Raw genomic sequence first — 22,033 nt, 5'->3', positions numbered from 1 at the left:
GCAGAGGAGATAAGCTCACATATAGTGTGCCTCATACACACATCCATCTTGTGTCGGGGGCATCAATGCGTCTATGACACGGTGAGTATGTTACTACTAAGTTGCACACCCACAACATTAGGCATCACATCCATGCTCTGAGTAATTAACTGGCCTTGACCTGCTATGACAATTTGAATACGATCATCATCACACACTGACTCCATGGACGGGCATTGACGGGCATTGAAGGCATGCATTATATTAGTAATCCAATGGGTGAGTTTAGTGCTATGGCTAAAGACAAAAAGCATTGGGCAAAAAAGTCTGTCCATTTGTTGTTTTCTCCTCCTCCACTTCTGCCCATGCGCGCTCTCTCTCTCTCTCTCTCTCTCTCTCCTCCTCCTCTTCAAGCTTTCCTGATCTCTGACTTCATCAGAATTCTGTTCGACTTTCTTCTCCATCCCTTTCACCTTCCACCTTCCCCCTTCCATGGCGCATTGTCAACCTGCTCGTTTCTCGCCCGATCCCTTTTCGCCTGCTCATTCCAATACAGTGAAAACGATCTTCTAGTACTCGCTTGTTGACAAAACAGGAGATCCAGTTTCATCCCCTTCCCTCTTTCTCCCAAGACGCTGAAAGTTCCTTATACTCTCCATATCTGCTGACCTAACTGCATCAGAAGACACCCTTGACAGAAGAAAACCCTAACCCTAGCCGAAGAATACAAGCAGGCTGAACACGCCAATTGAAAACCGGTAGATTTCTCGATCAGCAATCCGTGGATTTCTGCGTACAACAATTGTGAATGGCCGAATAACACATGGATGGCCGATAACAATAGCTACAGAATCAATGCCCGGAATGTCTGGGCAAGCAATGCCGAAGGTGTGGCAGCTTGAAGATAGGATCGCCAGAGTGGTAATGCCGGCGGTATGGTAGCTTTGATGGCAGATGTAGCGCCGGAAAGGCTCAGCAAGAGCAGCAGTGCGAATCAGGAGGCACTGTCGGATTTTCCTAACTCCGTCAGAGCTGGTGCTGGAAAGGCACGGAAAAAGATGCCGAAAATCATACGGGAGGGTTTCATGGTGCGGTACGGCAGACGGAAAATTGGCCGATCGTTCTTTCACAAGCGCTACTTTGTGCTGGAGCCCAGGCTTCTTGCATATTATAAGAAACAACCATCAGACAATGAGGTGAGATTTTTCTTTTGAGATTTCATGGCATCGCCCTCGTGTTTTTTGGAGATTAGGATCCCAATGGTTTGATCAGTCTGTCTTTCACCTCTGCAGATTCCCATCAGATCGCTTTTCCTTGATGCGAATTGCAGAGTTGAAGACAGAGGGATGGAGCATCACCATGGCCATGTGATTATCATCGAACGTTTTTCTGTTAGATGGAAATTTTCTTAACAAATAAGGAACACATGTTAATGATGAGAAAAGGAAGGCTAGGTGTTTTGCCAGTCAGTGCTCAATGAGATTGTTTGGAGATTAGGCCAGGAGCTGTTCCTTGGAGGGGGAGTGTGTTTGATGCCTGCTGTTGTGATCGGGTGTTAGACACACTGATACGAATCCCTATATAGTCCAGTGGTGTCAGGCCACCTCTTCATAGGTTTGTGAAATCACCAAGGATGTCATGAGCTTGGAATGGAAGTAGTGTAAACCATGGAAATGCTTGGGGAATCTAGACTGTTGGAGAATTGGTTTTGATAAATAGTCATTTTATGTCGTGAATCATAGAATGCTATGGCATTTGATTATAAATGAGGCAGGCTTTTGGGTCCTGCCTGGCCATGTCTTCATAAGTCTATGTCATCATGCAGGACAGCATAGACTTTGAATGGCAGGGGGTTTGATTAGCGAATTCTAGAATGTCACTCATGGAAACAGCATTCAAAGGGAGGCTGGAACTTTGTGGTTGGCTCTGGAGGGCCATTTCTGTCTTTTGCTGAACTGGCCTTAGTAGCCCATTATATGCTTATACCTCACTCTTTAAGGGGAGTTTCCATGTTAATCCGATCTGATCTTATTAATGCAGGTTGAAAGTGCAGGGTTGATGTTATTTAACTTCTATTCCATAAAATTTATGACAACAAGGAGCTTGCTGTTAGACTGACAAATTGCAAAAGAAAGTTATGTTGCTAAGGTGTTCTTATGACGTGAGTGAATAACATCTGAGGGACTATAGTTTGTGAAGTGATGTGAATGGTAGACGGATGGGGAGCTGGAATTCCAGAAAAAGAGGAAGCAATCGGCCACTGGTAGCAGACATAATGCGTCTAGAGAGGCTAGATGCCAGGCACAATGCAAGATAGACTTTAGATTGAGTTTGTTAAGAAAAAATGGAATGAATGTCAAATAACCTACCTGTAGTACCAGTCTCAAGGAACTTGAAGTGAATGCAAGTGAGTTTGGAAGAAAAGCCTCTAGGAGAAGTTTAAAGGCAAGAGTACAGCAGACATGGTGGCTTCAATCGAGAGAGCATCTTGGCGAAGTGCACATTACAAGAAGAGAAATAACTTTTCTATTATTATCAAAGAATGTGCCAGAAATAGACTAGCATCTATTCTTATCAAAAGTGTCCTTATAAAAAATGTATGAGATTGGACTTATGGTTTAATCATACAATATCCAACATTTCCGTTGTCGAGAGATAGAAGAAAAAGAGAGGATCATCAAAGGATTATTGGATGTTGCTCAAGCTTGGGCTGGTCACACCGCTAAAGGCTTTCAACAGGGAGCTTGTGCAGCGAAAAACGCAGTTTGATTGGGGAAGATTAGAAGGCAAGGGAAGAGATGCATTTAATAGTGCAAAAGTTAAAGTTAAGTGGGTGCAAGAGGCTGTTGGATTTGATTACCAATCTAGTAAGAACGCTTCAGCTGTTTGGTGATTGGAGTCTATGCGTCCAACAATCATCTCTGGTAGAATAAGTGGGAGTCAACAAAGTGCGCACTTTGCTACATGGAGATTTACATGCATGAAAATCCACAAGACCTGACTGTCGTTTGTGTAAATAATAATATTATGTATGTTAATCTAAAGTTAAATCCAATCAATGCACGTGTGCACAGCATAGACACTGGGTGCATGCGGTGACACATGTACAAATGTATACATGCTGATCCTGCTTTTTCTTGCAGGTTGTTTATGTTCTTTCTGTATACAACAAGAAAGATAAATCAAATCATATTATGGTATGTTAATAAATTCAGATTTTGAGTTAGATGTTAAGATTAGTTGGAATATGGTTTTGCAAATTCACTTTGCAAATGGCATGTCACATGGAGTGCACTGGGTGCATTGGAATGCAGATGGCATCTTTTAAGTTGCATGAGGCGAATTCTTGGAAAGAAGCCATCGAACAAGTAATTGAGCAGGTGAGTAGTTCTATCTCTCGGGTATAGTGTGTGCTTCATCCTATTCTTGATTGTTTTGTCCTCCCATAGCTTTGGCAGGTTGCTGAAAGAAGTGCTGGGATTTAGTGCAAGCTTGGCGGTTTCACCTAATTTGGTGAAGTTAACACTTGCTTATGGGATATTGGCAGTATCCACACCTACAACCAGTCAATGGAAACAATCAGGTTTTCCGGCTTGAAACGAAGGGAACTGCTTTTCATGAGAGGACCACATCGTCATCTGATGGTGAAATCAAGTAAGTTGGCTAGCTATAGTCCTCAGCTTCCTAGACTTTGAATATGCCTGATGGGATGCCCTACACCTTATTTATTCATTAAAGGACTGGCTGGGTAAACTTGGTATACCACACCGTCATGTCCCTGCTCTGCTAGTCAATTGCATACAGAACTCCAATGCAATCCTCAGGAGGAGCTGGTAACAACCTGTAGATGTAGTAAATGAAAGTCACTGTTTTGAAGAAGGCATCAACCCCCAAGGATGATGCTCCAAATGATGGGGCGGGGCATGTGCCATGTAGGGCTTGTTCCGGATCTTGCGGGAGAACATCATCACTTGCAATCTCTCCATCCTCCTCCAATGATCCTCCACAAGCTTTGGTTCCCAAGAGGGGGCTCCATACATCATGGCAGGTATCACGAGTGTATCAAAGTTCCACCCCTTGGTGCCATGCTTTTGGAAGTGGGCCTGGAAGCATTGTCTCTCCACAAGGGCCAAAGTGGCATATCCCCTCTTCTCATGGGCTTGGGTTGCCGGCCGAATGGTGAAGATTTGGCTAGTGAAAGTGACTCCCAAATATACATAGGATGCCACAATCTTTATTGAGCTCCTGCATAAGTGAATATATATATATATATATATATATATATATATATATATATATATATATATATATATATATATATATATATATATATATATATATATATATGTGCATGCGGAAGCTTCGTGGTCTGATCAGTAACTTCAATGCTCAGAATTCAGCAATCTTTCATGACGAATATAACGCACAAAACTGAAGTAGATGTGCAGAAAAGAGAGAGAGAGAGAGAGAGAGAGAGAGAGGGAGGGAGGGAGGGAGGGAGGGAGGGAGGGAGAAGAAGACATAGAATTGGGTCCCAAATACCCTCTGTAGGCCCCCCACCACGAATGGTGTATTTGCTTTATTAGAATGATGTAAAGCAGAAAAATAAAGGGAACAATCTTGACCTGCACTTTCCACCTTGGTTGAAGTCTTCCCCTTGGCTGTCTTGGCCCTTGGAAGCGTCAGCCCCTTGTGAATTATGAGATGCATGAATCGTTTTCTTGGCTGGGTTTTTATACCCTCAAGAGCCTCTAGTCGGCCAGCAAAATAAACCCCCACGACTTGTTTAATTAGCATTTAATGCTCTTTTTAAGTGGTCGTTTCACAATATGGGCAGCATCGTTTTCTTGGCTGGGTTTTTATACCCTCAAGAGCCTTTAGTCGGCCAGCAAAATAAACCCCCAGGACTTGTTTAATTAGCATTTGATGCTCTTTTTAAGTGGTCGTTTCACACTATGGGCAGCTGGCCTCTCTTCGCTTCTGTCCAGTCACCCCTTTATGGGCTGTAAAGCCTGCGCAGGCTGCCCATTGGGCTAGCCCACAGTCTGGCCTAGCCTTTGGGGCTGGCCGACTTAGCTGCCCAGGCCTGCCATGCTGGCAGACTGGCTGGCCAAGCTCTAAGGCTGGCCGCCTTGCTGTCCAGGCTCCCCTGGGGCTGGCCGACAGCATGCTGGCCCAAGCATGCGCCTCTTGGCCCTCTCTAGGGTGGTCCTAAAGACCTCCTAAGAGTCATGCAAGGAGTTTGACCTCCTTTTCTGGGGGGAGCCAAAAGGGCTTCCCCCTCTTCTATATGCAACCTAAACGCACCTACAAATGTCCGGCACCCGGTCGCAAACTAGATACATAGATCACTTGACGTCATTCCAGAGGGAGACTCACAGCATGGACTGGCACTGCTTCATGTGCAGACATTGCACACTTGACCTCGGACGCATAGAGTGGAACCGTGGCTAACTCGCCTCGGACTAGGCTCACATGGGACCAGTTTCCACTTTTGATCCTGCACCTTCTTGTTCAGATATGTCCACGTGGCATCCAAGTGCGGGATGCACGTGACATCCCCTTCTGCTTAATTTGACGGAAGCTGCATAGCCTCCAAATAGTCCGTCAATAAAGCCGGATAGTCGTCAAAGAATTCTTTGTCAAGCCAAACCGTTTCGTGGGTCTCTTGGTCCCGAAACTTTGTGACGAACTGTCTTTGTCTTCGGCCGGAGCCATGCTTGAAGCGGTGCAAAAGGATCTGTTCTGGAACTATCACTTCAGCTTCGTCAATCATATTGGTTCCGCATCGCCTTTCACTTCTAAAGGGATTGGACATGCATATGGTTTTAGCTAACTGACATCGAACACATCATGCATAGTCCAGCTTGGAGGTAGCTTTAACTTCATTGAAAGCTCGTTAATCTTTCTCTGGATGGGAAAAGGTCCGAAGCTCGTGAATGATAGCTTTAGCTTTGGGCATCGCTTGTCCACCTGTTTTAGTCTTTGCTTCATAATCCAAAGATAAACCCAATCTCCTTCCGAGAACTTCATATCCCTTTGGTCTTTGTTGGCCTATCGAGTGTAGGTCTCCTGTGCTTTAGCCAACTTGTCGTTCACTAACTCCAAAATCTCCTAGTAAGACTTCGTCATTCTGTTCGCTTCAAGTACTGAAGACGAGGTTCTGGTCAATAGCGACTTGAATGGTCTTCCAAACGTTGCTTCATATGGAGTCCTGCCAATAGCTGAAGAAAAGGAATCATTCAAAACAGCTTGAACTAAAGACAAATACGATTTCCACTTACCTTGTTGACCGTGGACATAACACTTTAGCACATCAAAGGCCAACTGGTCGTAGATTTTTGTCTGGCCATCAGTCTGTGGGTGAAATGCACTGGAAAAATTCAATATAGTACCAAAGTTATCAAACAATGCCCTCCAAAAATGATTGGTAAACTTGGCATCTCGGTCTGACACTATGGTCCTAGGGATCCCGCCAATCGGGTACCAATGCTGAATTAACAAATGGGCTGTTGGCATTATCATCTCTAGATTGGGCATATATGTGCATATTTCATGCTGTATCTGGCCAGATTTATGAGGCCATGCATTCATCTTATTTTAGATATTTTTTTGCTATTTTTGTCTATTTTTTAGACATTATTCTAGTATTTTTTGCATAGTCGGCCAGCCCATTGTTGTTATGTTGGCCGACTAGCTCTTGTCCAACCTATAAATAGGTGGCTTGGGTTAGCATCATTAGCACATCATTATTCAGCTATTGCTGTTGGTTGTATGCACCTACGGGCAGCCCTGGTGCTCTGCTTCAACAGATAACAAGTTTTCTACTTCAGTTCTTTTGCACATGTGCTTCTTTGCAAGTTCTATTTGCTGTTTTTTCTGTTTTACAGCCATTCTTTCATGGTATCAGTGTTGCAAAGGGACCTGCGTTTTCTACATCTACTGTTGTAGGCAAAGATCCACCGCATCTACATCTTCAAAGGAGCTGCGTTTTCTGCTGTGGACCTGTGTTTTCCATTGAGGAGGTGCGTTTTCCACTGAGGAGCTGCGTTTTCTGTTGAGGAGCTGCGTTTTGCACAGAGGTGCTGCGTTTCCAGACTGAGATCTGTGTTTTCAGATCTTAGCCCTGTATTTTGGTGCTACAACAGGGTTTTAACCCAGGGGAGTCATTTCTTACCTCTCCTTTTGGTTTCCCACCCTCCCATCCCTGCTTCTCCTTCCTTTCTCTTTGCTGCACTTAGCTTTCGAGGAGGAGTTTGCTGATTTTCTGATCAGCTCTGTTGAAGAGGAGGATTCTGCTGCATTATCGGAGATATGGCTTTTGGTCATAGTCATTCTTCTTACTCGGGGATTCTCTTTTCTTCTCCTCGATCCCAAGCCCCAAATTCACAAGGATCTTCTTCCCAGCTTCCTGTTTCTCTACCTTATTCCTAGATTCCTGCTTCTTTTCCTTCCATATTCCTCACCACCACCACTTCTCTTGTTTCTCCCCTCCCACAAACCCTCATCCCAACCCCTTCCCATGTGCCATCCTATTCACCCCCTCAAGTGAGTGATTCCATGAAGCTGACTGCTACCAACTACCATACTAGGTCGTTTTATACGCAATTGCTTCTTGAAGGAGCAGGTGTGTGGCCCTCTGTCACTACTCCTCACTTGGTGGATCCCGCGTTTCGTGGAGTTCTGGTGTCACCAATTGGCCGACCATTTGGTCCATCTCCAGTTTTTGCGTCTCGTTCACTTGAGGCCAGGCCGGTGTCTCGTGTGAAGAGGCCAGTATTTTGCTGACATGGACGGGAGCCAGACTGGTGCCACCCGTGTGTTAGCAGGATGGTGTCGTATGGACGGGAGCCAGACCAGTGCCACCCGTGTATGACCTGGACTGTGTTCGACCCATGGGATTGTCACGCCATGGAAGAGCCAGTATTCGTGCAGTAGTAAAGGGAGAGATGGCAGCCGCTTGTATGGGTGGTGAAGCAGCCGCCAGGTGCTGTAGACGAAAGAGCCGCCAGCCAAGGTGATCGCCGGTTGATGAATTCAACGCTAGATGGAAGCGATGGATGCCCACGCTTGAAGGAGAGAAAACGATTGATGCTTCACGCTTCATAGATGAAGCCTTTTTTAATAAAATTAATGTGGAGTTAACTTTGGTGATACCCACGCATGCATGTGGGGAACTAGTGGGGGTAGGTGACCATGCCCACCCCCACACTCACTTAAAAGTGGGGCTCCCCACCTTGGCCCCTAAGTGGGTGCCCAAAGGGGGTGCCCACTTTTAAATAAATGTGAACACCTAACCTTATAAAACAAAGGGGTTAGAATAAAATATTAAAACAACATGTGTAACATACTTACCACCTGTTCACATGCACTAAAACTCGTCAGAATACAGAGCAGACTTCACGACTCACTGGCAGGCGTCCCCGCTCAGTAAGTAACACGTCAAGCAGGCAAACACACAAATACATGTCATGCGAAAACAGTTTCAAACATGCAAAATATGTGTGCATGTGCAAATAGTAACATGGACATATATCCCGTTCATGGAACAAGTACAAAATATCTGTCGGCACAAAACTGGCACGACATAAAACATAAAAACCTGGTCTTCCTATGGAGTGACAGTCCCATAGGTAAGACACAGTTCCAGGCACGAGTCTCCCTATGGTGTGACAGTCCCATAGGCAAAACACGGCACGAATACTGGCTCTTCCATGGCGTGACAATCCCATGGGTCGAACACAGTCCAGGTCATACACGGCTGGCACTGGTCTGGCTCCCGTCCATACGACACCATCCTGCTAACACACGGGTGGCACCAGTCTGGCTCCCGTCCATGTCAGCAAAATACTGGCCTCTTCACACGAGACACCGGCCTGGCCTCAAGTGAACGAGACGCAAAAACTGGAGATGGACCAAATGGTCGGCTAACCGACCATTTGGTCCATCTCCAGTTTTTGCGTCTCGTTCACTTGAGGCCAGGCCGGTGTCTCTAACCGACCATTTGGTCCATCTCCAGTTTTTGCGTCTCGTTCACTTGAGGCCAGGCCGGTGTCTCGTGTGAAGAGGCCAGTATTTTGCTGACATGGACGGGAGCCAGACTGGTGCCACCCGTGTGTTAGCAGGATGGTGTCGTATGGACGGGAGCCAGACCAGTGCCACCCGTGTATGACTTGGATTGTGTTCGACCCATGGGATTGTCACGCCATGGAAGAGCCAGTATTCGTGCCGTGTTTTGCCTATGGGACTGTCACACCATAGGGAGACTCGTGCCTGGAACTGTGTCTTACCTATGGGACTGTCACTCCATAGGAAGACCAGGTTTTTATGTTTTATGTCGTGCCAGTTTTGTGCCGACAGATATTTTGTACTTGTTCCATGAACGGGAGATATGTCCATGTTACTATTTGCACATGCACGTATATTTTGCATGTTTGAAATTGTTTTCGCATGACATGTATTTGTGTGTTTGCCTGCTTGACGTGTTACTTACTGAGCGGGGACGCCTGCCAGTGAGTCGTGAAGTCTGCTCTGTATTCTGACGAGTTTTAGTGCATGTGAACAGGTGGTAAGTATGTTACACATGTTGTTTTAATATTTTATTCTAACCCCTTTGTTTTATAAGGTTAGGTGTTCACATTTATTTAAAAGTGGGCACCCCCTTTGGGCACCCACTTAGGGGCCAAGGTGGGGAGCCCCACTTTTAAGTGAGTGTGGGGGTGGGCATGGTCACCTACCCCCACTAGTTCCCCACATGCATGCGTGGGTATCACCAAAGTTAACTCCACATTAATTTTATAAAAAAGGCTTCATCTATGAAGCGTGAAGCATCAATCGTTTTCTCTCCTTCAAGCGTGGGCATCCATCGCTTCCATCTAGCGTTGAATTCATCAACCGGCGATCACCTTGGCTGGCGGCTCTTTCGTCTACAGCACCTGGCGGCTGCTTCACCACCCATACAAGCGGCTGCCATCTCTCCCTTTACTACTGCACGAATTCTGTCCTCAGGCGGTCTTTCTCCTTAGGCTGCGCTCCATCCTCCATACAGGTTGTGCAGGCTACGTTGCTGCTCTTCACAGGCAGCTGTCTATCTCTCAAGCTGCACCATAAGGCTGACGGCTGTCTACTCTACAGGCGGCTGTGTGTTTCATCTCTAGCAAGGCTGCGCTGCCCCTTGCAGGTGGATGTGTGCCCACTTCCAGCAAACGACTGCACCAGCTCCACCCTCATAACAAGGCTACGCTGCCTTCTTTCTGCAGGCGACTGTGTGACCAACTTCAGTGGGCTACTCCTCTTCTCCTGCAGGCGCCTACTTCTCCTCCCAAGCAGGCGATCCCTTCTCCATACAGGAGGCTGTGCCTTCTACAAGGTGGCTGCACTTGTTGTAGCCAGGCTGCATCTCTCTTCATAGCAGGTTGCTCCTCCACACAGCAGCCAGGTCTCTATCCTTCTTGCAAGTGGATACTTCTTCTCTCACAGCAGGCGGCTGTACCCTTCGTGGTGGTGCTTGTCTTGTTAGTTCTACACGAGGTAACTCTTTCTTCAACAAGGGTGGCTTCATATTCTATGCAAACACCACAAGTTTTGGTCTTCTATCAACCATCTACAAGTAAGTGATTTTCAGATTTGAGTAAAGCATTTTATGTTTAAATCTGATAAGGGATTCATCCCTCTACGGCCACACCCGTTCGGTGCCGGGTTGTCCAAGCTATATTGGCGAATCTCGGTCCAAAGGTGCTGAGATCGGGAGAGCCAGGCGTTAGTACGAGAGCGCCTGTTTGTGCGTGGTCTCGGAACACCAGTGAGGCGCTCTCCGCGGAGTCCAGTGAAAGCACAGGACCGTAGAGATTGGACCACACTAGTGGTCGTTCTGCTTCGAGTTTTCTACATCGAACTTCGAGCCTATTTGTTTGGTACTGTTTTCATATGTACATGGACATTATCTGGTTCTTGGAACCCATGGAGCATTGTATTTATTAAATACTCCCAATAAATATATGATATATTGAGGGGGGGGGTCGGCCCGTTCCGGCCCCAGTGCTGGTGTCCATCTTTCCATTTCATTTCATTTAAATTTCAAGTTGTTTTAAGTTGTCCATTTCAAATTTGTGGTTTTAAAGTTGTGCTATTAAGCGTGTGGGTGTCCAACAGAGTCTTTCCCACTTGACGGGATGTTGGGAATAAAGTCCCAGTTTCGCCTCCGGACCTTGATCATCGCGTAGCTCTTTTCGAGAGCTTCGCGGCCATATATTTACTTGTACATTTGGCCCCCATTTGGGCCTTGTAACGGCATTCTTTGTATTTGGTCCGCCGGGCGTCCCATAAGTTGGGCGCCCGCCCATACCCTTGTATCACTATAAATACGAGGTCTCCCTTGAGCCTCAATAAGACAATCAAGATATTCTTGAGCATTGTGTGAGTTCTCTCTCTCTCTCTCACTCTCACTCTTCTCTATCTCCTCTGCACTTCCTTGGCTGCAAGCTCGTGTTTGAGTCATTCTCCTCCAACAACTGGTATCAGAGCCATGGAGGGAAGCTGTATGCAGAAGCTATGGAGTTAGAGGTGTCTTCCACCAATTGACTACGGGATCGTCTGCGTTTTTTGCGTCAAACACCTCCCTTCTATCATCAATCTGGTGCGTTTTTTTTAGAGTGCTGCTCTCTTTTTTTTAACGCAGGAGACTGTTTTGCTGTTTTTCTTGCTCTTCCCTCTCCTGCGTTTTCTGCTCCACCCCTGCTGCCCTTCTGCTGCGTTTTTCCTCTCCCTTGCTGCCCCCCTTCTGCTGCGTTTTTCCTCTCCCTTGCTGCCCCCCTTTGCTGCGTTTCTGCTGCTGCGCTGCTGCAATCAGCAGCGTTTTGCTGCCTTGTTCTCTGCCTTCTGTACGGCTGCCATCAGCAGCAGCCAACGCTGCTGCCAGCAGCCCCACGACCACCAGCAGCAGCTAGGGCTGCAGCCAGCAGCCCCACGACCACCAGCAGCAGCCAACGCTGCAGCCAGCAGCCCCAAGGCCACCAGCAAGCAGTCCGGGCTGCAGCCAGCAGCCCCACGGCCACTAGCAGCAGCCGACGTCGCCTCCAGCAGCCAGGATCTTCGAGCAACCCTCAAAAGACAGCAACATACTGCCCCTCGGGTTTACATCGACATTCGGTGATACTCTTCCGCCGTCTCCTTCACTTGAAGTTGTTTCATCAATCTACGAGCATCCTACATTCAACCCATATCTGGTACATAACATCTTGCTATTGCTTACTTTCTGAAGTGTCAGTTTGATAAGTCATGGCGTCTACAAGTGATCTTAAGGGTCTACTAGAGATTAAGAAGTTTGCAGGCACTGGGTTTGATCTTTGGAAGGTGAGGATTCAGAATATCCTCTATCTGCGGGAATGTGATACTGCACTTGAGCAGTTCAAACCCGCTGCTATGACAGATGATGAATGGGGAATCCTGAACAGAAAGGCCGTTGCCTATCTCCAGATGGCTGTTGCTGATGAGGTTCTTGTAGACCTCAAAGGGCTGACAACAGCCTATGCCGTTTGGGAGAAGCTGAGAAGCACCTATGAGATCACCACGCCAGTGAACCAGGTACATCTCATCAGGAAACTCATGAATATGCAACTTGATGATTCTAAGAATGCAGTAGAGCATATTACTACTTTCACAGGGGTGCTTAATCAGATGCAGGATTCTGGATTGCCTGCTTTTGATGATAAGTTGAAAGCTATCTTTTTGCTCACTACTTTGCCTGACTCTTGGGAAACACTTGTGGTGTCACTTGGGACAAATCCCAACCTAACTTTTGATGGAGTCAGGGGTGCTATTCTCAATGAAGATATCCGGAGGAAGACCTCAGAGACTAGCGGTTCTGCAAATGTCTCACGAGGGAGGACGACCAAGCGGGGAAATACTACTACCAATTCAAAGGGTAGAAGCAAGAGCAAGGGCCAGCAATCTGATGTTACATGCTACCAGTGTGGTCGTAAAGGCCACAAGAAGCCAGATTGCAAGTTTTACAAGATGGAGCAAGACCGGAAGAAGAAATCCAGTCATTCAAATGACAAAAAGAAGGAAAAAGAGAGTAATTCCAGCAAAGCAGAAGAGTTCGAAAAGGACAAGAGAAAGGCCAATGTGGCCTCTGGTGTTGTCATAGAGGAACTGTCTGACTCAGATGATGTGCTATGTGTTTTTTCTGCTAATGCTCTTGATGTTCATAACTTGCATGTCACAGAACCAGATGTTATTCATGCCTTGATGTATGAATCTGATGTGCTTTCACAGACTTGGATTATTGACACGGGTGCCTCTTTTCATGTAACTCCTATCAAGGAGTGTTTTGCAACTTTCACTGCAGGCTCCCGAGGAAAGGTGTTCTTGGGGAATGATCATGCTTGCAATATTGAAGGTATGGGCACCGTGAATTTGACTTTGCAGGATGGTAGTGAGTTTGTGCTGCCAAATGTGAGGTATGTGCCTGGTTTGAAAACCAGTCTCCTGTCTGTGGGCCAGCTTGATGCCTTGGGATACACGGCCATATTTGGAAATGGCACATGGAAATTGACCAAAGGCACAAGGCTGATTTCAAAAGGATGCAAGAAAGGAACATTATATAGCCTTCATGGTCAGGCTTTGTCTGGTAAGTTTATTGCTTTTGCAGAGGTACGCTCCCACATGGAGCTTTGGCATAAGAGACTTGGCCACATGAGCCATAAGGGTCTCTCCATTTTGTCCTCCTTGAACAAGTTTGATGCAAAAGGAAGCAAGCTTGATTTTTGTAATGATTGCTTGTATGGGAAACAGAATAGGAGTTCTTACTCCTCTCGTGCCTCTCGCAAGGCTGAAAAGTTGGACTTGGTCCACTCTGACATATGCAGCATGCCCATTAAATCTAAAGGTGGTTCAAAGTACTTTGTGTCTTTTGTGGATGATCACTCACGAAAAGTATGGATCACTTTGTTGAAATCTAAGGATGATGCTTTTGCTGCATTTCAAAAGTTTTATGCATTTGTTCATACTCAAACAGGAGTGAAGATTAAATGCTTACGCACTGACAATGGGGGTGAGTTTGTTAGTACTAAATTTCAGAAATTTTGTGATGATAATGGCATTAAGAGGGAACTTACACCCCCCTATAGCCCCTCTTCAAATGGTGTGGCTGAAAGGTATAATCGTACACTGTGTGAAAGAGTTCGATGCATGCTGTCCACAGCTAATCTCTCTCAGGATTTTTGGGGAGAAGCCTTGAAAACTGCAGTTCATGTTTGCAATCGATCTCCACACACAGCTTTGAAAGGTGGAATCCCTGAGGAGGTTTGGTCTGGCAAACCGTCCTCATATGCCCACTTACGCATCTTTGGTTGTGATGCATATGTGCATATCCGCAAGGAAGACCGGAACAAGCTTGATGCTAAGTCCGAGAAGGGCACCTTCGTTGGCTACGGTGATGAAGGTGAGATGGGCTACCGTGTGTGGTTGCCATCAACCAACAAAGTGGTTCGCAGCCGGGATGATGTATTTTATGAGGCAAAGCTGCTCCGTAATGTTTGTGCCTCTCATGGTGATCAGAAAAAGGTCAAATTTCAGCAAGGGCAGCCACCCATTGATGCTGAAAATGAGCCCCAGGATGCTTCACAAAGGGCTGAACATAATGAGTCCGTGATATTTGAGCCAGAAGAGGTTGGACAGCCGCTTCATGCTCCTGGAGGTGTAGGGCAGCAACCCCTATATGCTGAAAATCAGGCTGTTCGTGAAAACCCGCAGCCTTTTGATGCTGAAATTATGATTCCTCCCGATATTGACCCCCAACCAGCCAATGATCATTGGGTACGGAGGTCTACTCGTTTTCGGAGGGAACCTCAGCGTTTTGATCCCTCTTTACAACATGTTTTGCTTACAGATGAGGGTGAGCCTCTTACTTTCAAAGAGGCTAAGTCTTGTGAACTCCGAAACAAGTGGGAGCATGCTATGCAGGAGGAGATTAAGTCTCTACATGCAAATGACACTTGGGACTTGGTTGAGTTGCCCAAAGGAAGGAAGGCTATTCCTAACAAGTGGGTGTACAAAGTCAAGACAGTTGACGGCCAGCCTAAGTATAAAGCCCGCCTTGTTGCTAAGGGCTATGCTCAGAAGGAAGGGATTGATTTTCAGGAGGTCTTCTCCCCTGTGGTCAAAATGACCACCCTTCGTGTTTTGTTTGCTCTCACTGCTGTTTTGGATTTAGAACTGTATCAGATGGATGTAAAGACAGCTTTCTTACATGGTGATTTAGATGAAGAGCTGTATATGAAGCAGCCTGAAGGCTTTGTCATTCCTGGCAAAGAACATCTGGTTTGTAAGCTGAAGCGTAGTCTCTATGGGCTGAAACAAGCCCCGAGGCAGTGGTACAAAAAGTTTGATGCTTTCATGCTTAACCAAAAGTTTAATCGTAGCCATGCAGATCATTGCTTGTATACTAAAACTGATGCAGATGGCAGCCCAGTGATACTTGTGCTGTATGTTGATGACATGCTTCTTGCAGGGAAGAATAAGAGCATTTTGGAAGCTCTTAAGGACCAGCTGAAGTCAGCTTTTGCTATGAAGGACTTGGGTTCAGCTGAACATATTTTGGGTCTTCGGATTAGACGGGACAGAGCACAGAAGTTGCTTTTCCTCTCACAGGAGAAGTATATCCAGAAAGTCCTTGATAGATTTAACATGGCTGATTCTAAGCCTTTGGGTGCTCCATTGCAGCCCTATGTTAAACTATCCAAGGATGATTGCCCAAAAGATGATGATGCAGCCAGTACTATGCGTGGGATTCCTTATGCTTCTGCTTGTGGGTCTCTTATGTATGCTATGGTTGCTACACGGCCAGACATTGCTCATTCAGTGGGAGTAGTCAGTCGTTTTATGTCCAACCCGGGCAAAGCACATTGGGATGCTATAAAGTCTATTTTGAGGTACTTGAAGGGGACACAGAAGAAATGCCTTATGTATGGTAAAGGTCCACTTGAGGTGCAGGGTTATTGTGATTCAGACATGGCAGGTGATTCTGATACCCGCAAGTCTACTAGTGGGTACATCTATACTCTTGCAGGTGGTGCTGTTTCTTGGTGCTCTAGACTCCAGAGGATAGTAGCACTTTCTACTACTGAGGCCGAGTACATCTCCGTCACAGAGGCTTCTAAGGAGGCCATTTGGTTAGCACGCCTTGTCACAGAGTTTGGATTGCCAGAGAGGGCTCCGGTCCTTGGTTGTGATAGCCAGAGTGCCATATACCTGGCTAAGAATGCCATGTTTCATGCTCGTACCAAACACATTGATGTACGGTACCACTTCATCAGACAGGTGCTAGATGATGGTTTGGTCAGTTTGGTCAAGATTGGCACTCATGAGAACCCTGCAGATGCTCTCACCAAAAGTTTGCCAAAAGCACAGCTTGATATGTGTCTACAGCGGGTGGGAGTTACATAGCTTAGAGGAGCTTCACTGGCCCTTTAAGTGGGAGGTTGTTGGGAATAAAGTCCCAGTTTCGCCTCCGGACCTTGATCATCGCGTAGCTCTTTTCGAGAGCTTCGCGGCCATATATTTACTTGTACATTTGGCCCCCATTTGGGCCTTGTAACGGCATTCTTTGTATTTGGTCCGCCGGGCGCCCCATAAGTTGGGCGCCCGCCCATACCCTTGTATCACTATAAATACGAGGTCTCCCTTGAGCCTCAATAAGACAATCAAGATATTCTTGAGCATTGTGTGAGTTCTCTCTCTCTCTCTCACTCTCACTCTTCTCTATCTCCTCTGCACTTCCTTGGCTGCAAGCTCTTGTGTTTGAGTCATTCTCCTCCAACACGGGATCGGTTTCATCTGGATGCACGGGCCCGTCTCATCATCATCCATTGTATGACACCATCTATCCATGCACAATTCATATCTTCCCGGAGTGATGCTAGTCAGATGTGGAATGAGATTCAGAGGAGGTTCAGGAGAGTATCTTCCGTGAAGATTGCTAAGTTGGAGGCGGATCTTGAGAAGATTACCATCAGTGACTCAAATAATATCATTGATAAGATTGGGGAATTCACAAGGATCAAGAGGCAGCTTGAGGAGTATGGGAGCTCGATCAACAACCCGATCCATAAAGGGAAGACAGATTCTGCTTTTGCTGCCCAAAGTAAGGGCAAGTTCAAAGGAGGTAGCAACAACAAAAGCGAGAAGGGCAAAAGCAAGGATTCTAAGGAATCCAAAGGTTCCAAAGAAGAGGAGTGTGCCTATTGTGGCAGGCCTGGCCATACGGAGGCTCAGTGTTTTGCAAAGCGTAATGATTCCCAAGCCGCCAAAGCCAAGTACAAAGCCAAGGACACCTCCAAAGATGTTGACAAAGATTCCAAGGACAAAGGCAAGGACAAGGTTCCAGAGGAGGGCAATGCCAAAGTGGCATACATAGTAGTTACAGATTCTCCCGTTTCTTCACAGGATTCCTTCCTTGTGGTCACAGAGATCACTTCTGATGCAGAGGTGAGTGCCACACATGAAGAAATTGAGTGGATTGGTGATAGCGGTGCTTCGGCACATGACCAAACATTCCCACATTATGGAGGATTACAAGCTACTTTCTTCTTCTGTACGCATTGGAGATGACTCCTCCTTACCTGTCCATGGAGTTGGTAACATTTCTTTTGGTTCCTCTGCTACTTTACATGATGTTTTACATGTGCCACGTATTTCGAAGAATTTGTTTTCAGTGAACATGGCTGCTTGGAAGGGACTTGGCATTTATTTCGATGATGAGGTGATTGAGGTGATTGATCGGAGGACTCTTACGGTTGTGGGTAATGGTGTTCATGATGAAGGCCTCTACAAGATCACCAACTTCTCTTCTCAGATTTCTTCCTTGGAATCTCATCTTCATCAGCTTTTCTCTCCCTCCCATGCCTTAGTTTCTATTGTAGATACTTCTTTGTGGCATTCACGTTTTGGTCATGTGCCTATTGCCGCTTTGCAAAAGCTTCATTCCAAGCAACTTGTTAGTGGACTTCCAGAGTTGAGAGCTCTCCCACACATTTGTTCCTCTTGCATGATGGGGAAACATCACAGGGAGTCCTTTCCAAAAGAGGCTACACAGAGAGCTACTCGGAGACTTGAGTTGATCCATGCAGACTTGGCTGGCCCTACGGAGGTTGAGTCCCTTGGCGGGGCCCGTTATTATATGCTCTTGGTGGATGACTTCACACGGAAGGTATGGGTGTGTTTCTTGGCACGCAAATCTGATGCATTTGCCAATTTCAGGTCTTGGCTTCCAATGGTTGAGAACCAATCTCAAAGCAAAGTTTCATTCTTACGAACTGACAATGGTGGTGAGTTTGAACCTTTTGATGAGTTTCTTACTTCTAAAGGCATCCAGCGGGCAGACGACTGTTCCTTATACTCCTCAGCAAAATGGAGTAGTGGAGCGGAAGAACCGAACAGTGAAGGAGATGGCTCGATCCCTCTTGCATCATGCGAGTCTTCCTCCCTCTTTTTGGGGTGAAGTTGTGGCTACCTCAGTTTATCTCATCAATCGCTCTCTCACAAAGGCGGTCGATGGGAAGACACCAGAGGAGGCGTTTTCTGGACATAAGCCCTCCGTCTCACACTTACGAGTTTTCGGTTGTGTTGCGTTTGTACATGTGCCAGGTCAAAAGAGGACTACACTTTCCCCGAAGTCGAAGCCCCGAAGTCGAAGAGGATGATCTTTACGGGATATAGTTCGAAGTCGAAAGGATATTGCTTTTGGGATCTCCTGCGTTGGAGAACATCAATATATCTCGTGATGCTCGCTTTGATGAGACCCTCTTTGGATTTGATTCCTCTTCACCCATGCAATTTTCTGAGGATTTGATCCATTTCCGCCCGATATCGGTGAATTTTCTTTGCTCCCATCAGGCACTTCATCACCCCCCGTGCCTCCGGTGACTTCGGCAGCGATTCAGCCTGTTGTTGCTACTGTTTCAGCCCCTGTTTCTGCTGTTTCCAGCCCCATACAGAGTGCTGGACCATCTTCCGGAACTTCTCAGCGAGTCTGGGCAGCCTCTACATCATCTCCCACACGCTCGGACGTCCCTTCTTCAAGTAGTCTTCTGAGAAGAAGTCCGACGTTGACCGCGAGAAACTGAAGGCAGAGAGGACCTGTAATGATTGTGGCGAGAAAGGCCACTATTGGAGGCAGTGTCCCAAGCGGAAGACCGAGAAGGGTGAAGACTCCTCAACAGCAATCATGAAGACTCCGGCTTTTGTGCACCTGGAGGTGATGGACACCGATGCTTCATTTTCTTCAGGCAGGGAGGAGATTGGAGGACTCTCCGCAACGGATACTCGAGAGTGGATTCTCGATAGTGGTGCTTCCAGGCACATGACTCCTTCCCGTTCCGGTTTACAGGATCTCTGCAGGCTTTCTGGTCATATTCTTACTGGGGATACATCCACTATCCCAGTTCACAGTGAGGGCAGGATGGAGATAGTTCCCGATGGTGGCAAAGGGGGGAAGCATTCCTCCCAGGTGTTGTATGTTCCGGCACTTGGTTTTCATCTGTTGTCAGTGCATCAGGTTTGCAAGACTGGCGTACGGGTGGAGTTTGATGAGCATTTTGTTGCTCTCCGGGACAAAGCAACAGGCCAGGTGGTTTGGGAAGGCGGAGTGGAGAATGGAGTTTACAAGCTTTCAGCACTCTCTCTCCCAGGTCCTCAGGTTTGTGATGAGTGGCACTCTGGTAATGGCCACTTGTGTGTGGATATGCTGCAGGTACAGGCTTTCCGGGACCAGATGGTGGATAGCTTACCAGTAGATGGTAGCAGTTGGCAGGAACTCTCCAGTACTGATGTTGGTGGTTCTTGTGTTCGTGAGTTAGAGGAAACTGAATAGGTCACTTATGCTCTGATGTCTCGTCGTGTTTGGGACAAAGAACCTCCAGTGAGGAGGATGTTCTTTCCACGGGGACCTTTCGAAAAGCCAGGCAGGTGGCAGGTGATTACTTGCAGAAGGAGGTGGTTTCTCCAGGCTTTGTGGTTCCGGATTCAGAGGGGGTGGTTGACAGGTTTCAGAAGGCCTTGTGTGGTCTTCATCAGGTCTCCAAGACTTGTTTTTGCACCGTAAGAGGTGTTGATCCTTGTGAGCAGTGTGATGCCTCTTTGACTCAGAAGCAGGATGGTTCATTGATCTGGTTGATGGACACCAGATTGGACGGGAGCTTCCTGATGAGGCAGTTGAGCTCATGGTTGCGGATGACTCTTTGGGAGGCAGGATTGTGTTTCCTGTGGTTTCTACGACATGCGAAGGATCATGGACTCTTGTACACAGGAGGGGGATTGTTGGATGGAGTCTGACTCCACGGTTGGAGTGACTCGGTTTGGGGAGGAGATCCGAACACGAGGAGATCTACTTCAAGCCCAGGAGCAGTTTTTCGGAGCAGTAAGAGGCAGTCATCTTTTGCCTTGTCGCAGACAGAGGCAGAGTACCGGGCTGCATGTGATGCTGCTTGTGAGGTGGTGAGGATGCAGAGGTTGCATTGCAGGTTTGGGCTTCCACTGGAGGAACCCATGGTCATCCAGAGGCACTTTGTTCGTGAACAGATCGTTGCTGATGACATCCTGCCAGAGTTCTGTTCGACGGAGGACAGTACGGTGGACCTCTCACGAAGTCGCTCTCTCTGGATTTGCTCAGGCGGCACCCCAGCTCCCTGTGGTTGGTTTCACAGCCAGGAGCTGAGAGGGGGTGTTAGAAGTCATCTCCTGTCTAGTTTTTATACACCAGGGCCTTTGTTGTGGGTGTGCCTGCCCTTATGAGGTGTTTTATCATTTTTCCCCACTCTCCGCATTTTTCCCTATTTTTCCCATTTTTTCTGTGGCTTGGGAGGCAGCTCTGAGTTGGCAGGAGGATCCATTTGCTAGCCGACTACATCAGGATGTGTGTACAGGTGCTGGCCGACTGTACTTGATGCAGTCGTGGACCCTCAGTGCTGGCCGACTGGATGCATGGTGCTGGCCGACTGATGATGCAGTCGTGGAGCCTTTTTCAGTAGGCCGACTGCTCATCTGGGGGCATATAAATAGGCCCCCAGCCCCCATACCACTTGTGTATCATACCGGGATCTTCTTGTGTATATCAGAGCAGAGTTACACGCCTACATCTATCTCTCTCTTGTGCTGTTTTTCTGCATGTGTTTTTTGCTTTTGTGTTCCCTGATCTGGTCATCATCTCCGCTGCGTATTCTGACAGGATCCTGGTGGGCGTGGCTGACGAGCACGACATAAGATAACTGCTCTATCAGTGGTGACTCCTTGGGAGCGTGGTCCGTGCTCTGATGGCCCAATGGAGGAGGTATCAGGAGAGGTGTGGGCTGGGTTGCTGGTGCTGGTGCCGAAGAAATCTGTCAGGGTCCTCTGTCTAGGTACATCATGGCTCGGCCTCCTGTCTGCCAAGAGAGAGAGAGAGAGGACATAATATTGGGTCCCAAATACCCTATGTAGGGTCCCCACCACGAATGGTGTATTTGCTTTATTAGAATGATGTAAAGCAAAAAAATAAAGAGAACAATCTTGACCTGCACTTTCCACCTTGGTTGAAGTCTTCCCCTTGGCTGTCCTGGCCCTTGGAAGCTTCAGCCCCTTGTGAATGAATCGTTTTCTTGGCTAGGTTTTATACCCTCAAGAGCCTCTAGTCGGCCAGCCAAATAAACCCCAATGACTTGTTTAATTAGCATTTAATGCTCTTTTTAAGTGGTCGTTTCACACTGTGGGCTGCTGGCCTCTCTTCACTTCTGTCCAATCACCCCTTTAGTCATGCAAGGAGTTTGACCTCCTTTTTTGGGGGAGCCAAAAGGGCTGCCCCTCTTCTATATGCAACCTAAATGCACCTACAGTTGTCCGGCACCCGGTCGCACGGACTAGCACTACTTCATGTGTAGGACAATGCACACCTGACCTCGGACGCATAGAGTGGAACCCTGGCTGACTTTTGGACAAGTTTCCACTCCAGTTCTTGCACTTTCTTGTTCAGATATGTCCACGTGGCATCCAAGTGCGGGGCGCGCGCACGCACGCACGAGCG

At 47.1% G+C, this 22,033-nt stretch overlaps 1 protein-coding gene across 3 annotated transcripts in view; it reads left to right on the top strand.

Annotated features, from left to right (window-relative positions):
* The first annotated feature begins 267 nt into the window (after nucleotides 1–267).
* The window catches only part of LOC147618396 (protein ENHANCED DISEASE RESISTANCE 2-like), a 42,964-nt gene continuing 21,198 nt past the window's right edge, over nucleotides 268–22,033 (top strand). For 2 of the 3 annotated variants that reach the window (XR_015262117.1, XM_086774823.1), the window contains exons 1-5: nucleotides 270–1,175; nucleotides 1,272–1,346; nucleotides 3,123–3,176; nucleotides 3,294–3,359; nucleotides 3,527–3,633. Coding sequence is in view for 2 of the 3 variants with exons in the window: in XM_086774823.1 (XP_086630949.1) it covers nucleotides 915–1,175; nucleotides 1,272–1,346; nucleotides 3,123–3,176; nucleotides 3,294–3,359; nucleotides 3,527–3,633 (563 nt within the window). In the remaining variant the exon portion in view is untranslated. Of the gene's footprint in view, nucleotides 1,176–1,271; nucleotides 1,347–3,122; nucleotides 3,177–3,293; nucleotides 3,360–3,526; nucleotides 3,634–22,033 lie in introns of all 3 variants that reach the window. The other variant, XM_086774822.1, reaches the window with a different exon arrangement.

The sequence above is a fragment of the Cibotium barometz genome, chromosome 35, assembly GCF_041138505.1.
Source record: "Cibotium barometz isolate CiBa-2024 chromosome 35, ASM4113850v1, whole genome shotgun sequence".
In the NCBI taxonomy this organism is placed as follows: domain Eukaryota; kingdom Viridiplantae; phylum Streptophyta; class Polypodiopsida; order Cyatheales; family Cibotiaceae; genus Cibotium; species Cibotium barometz.
Note: the sequence above shows the minus strand (reverse complement) of the source record. Positions and strands in the feature narration are given on the sequence as shown.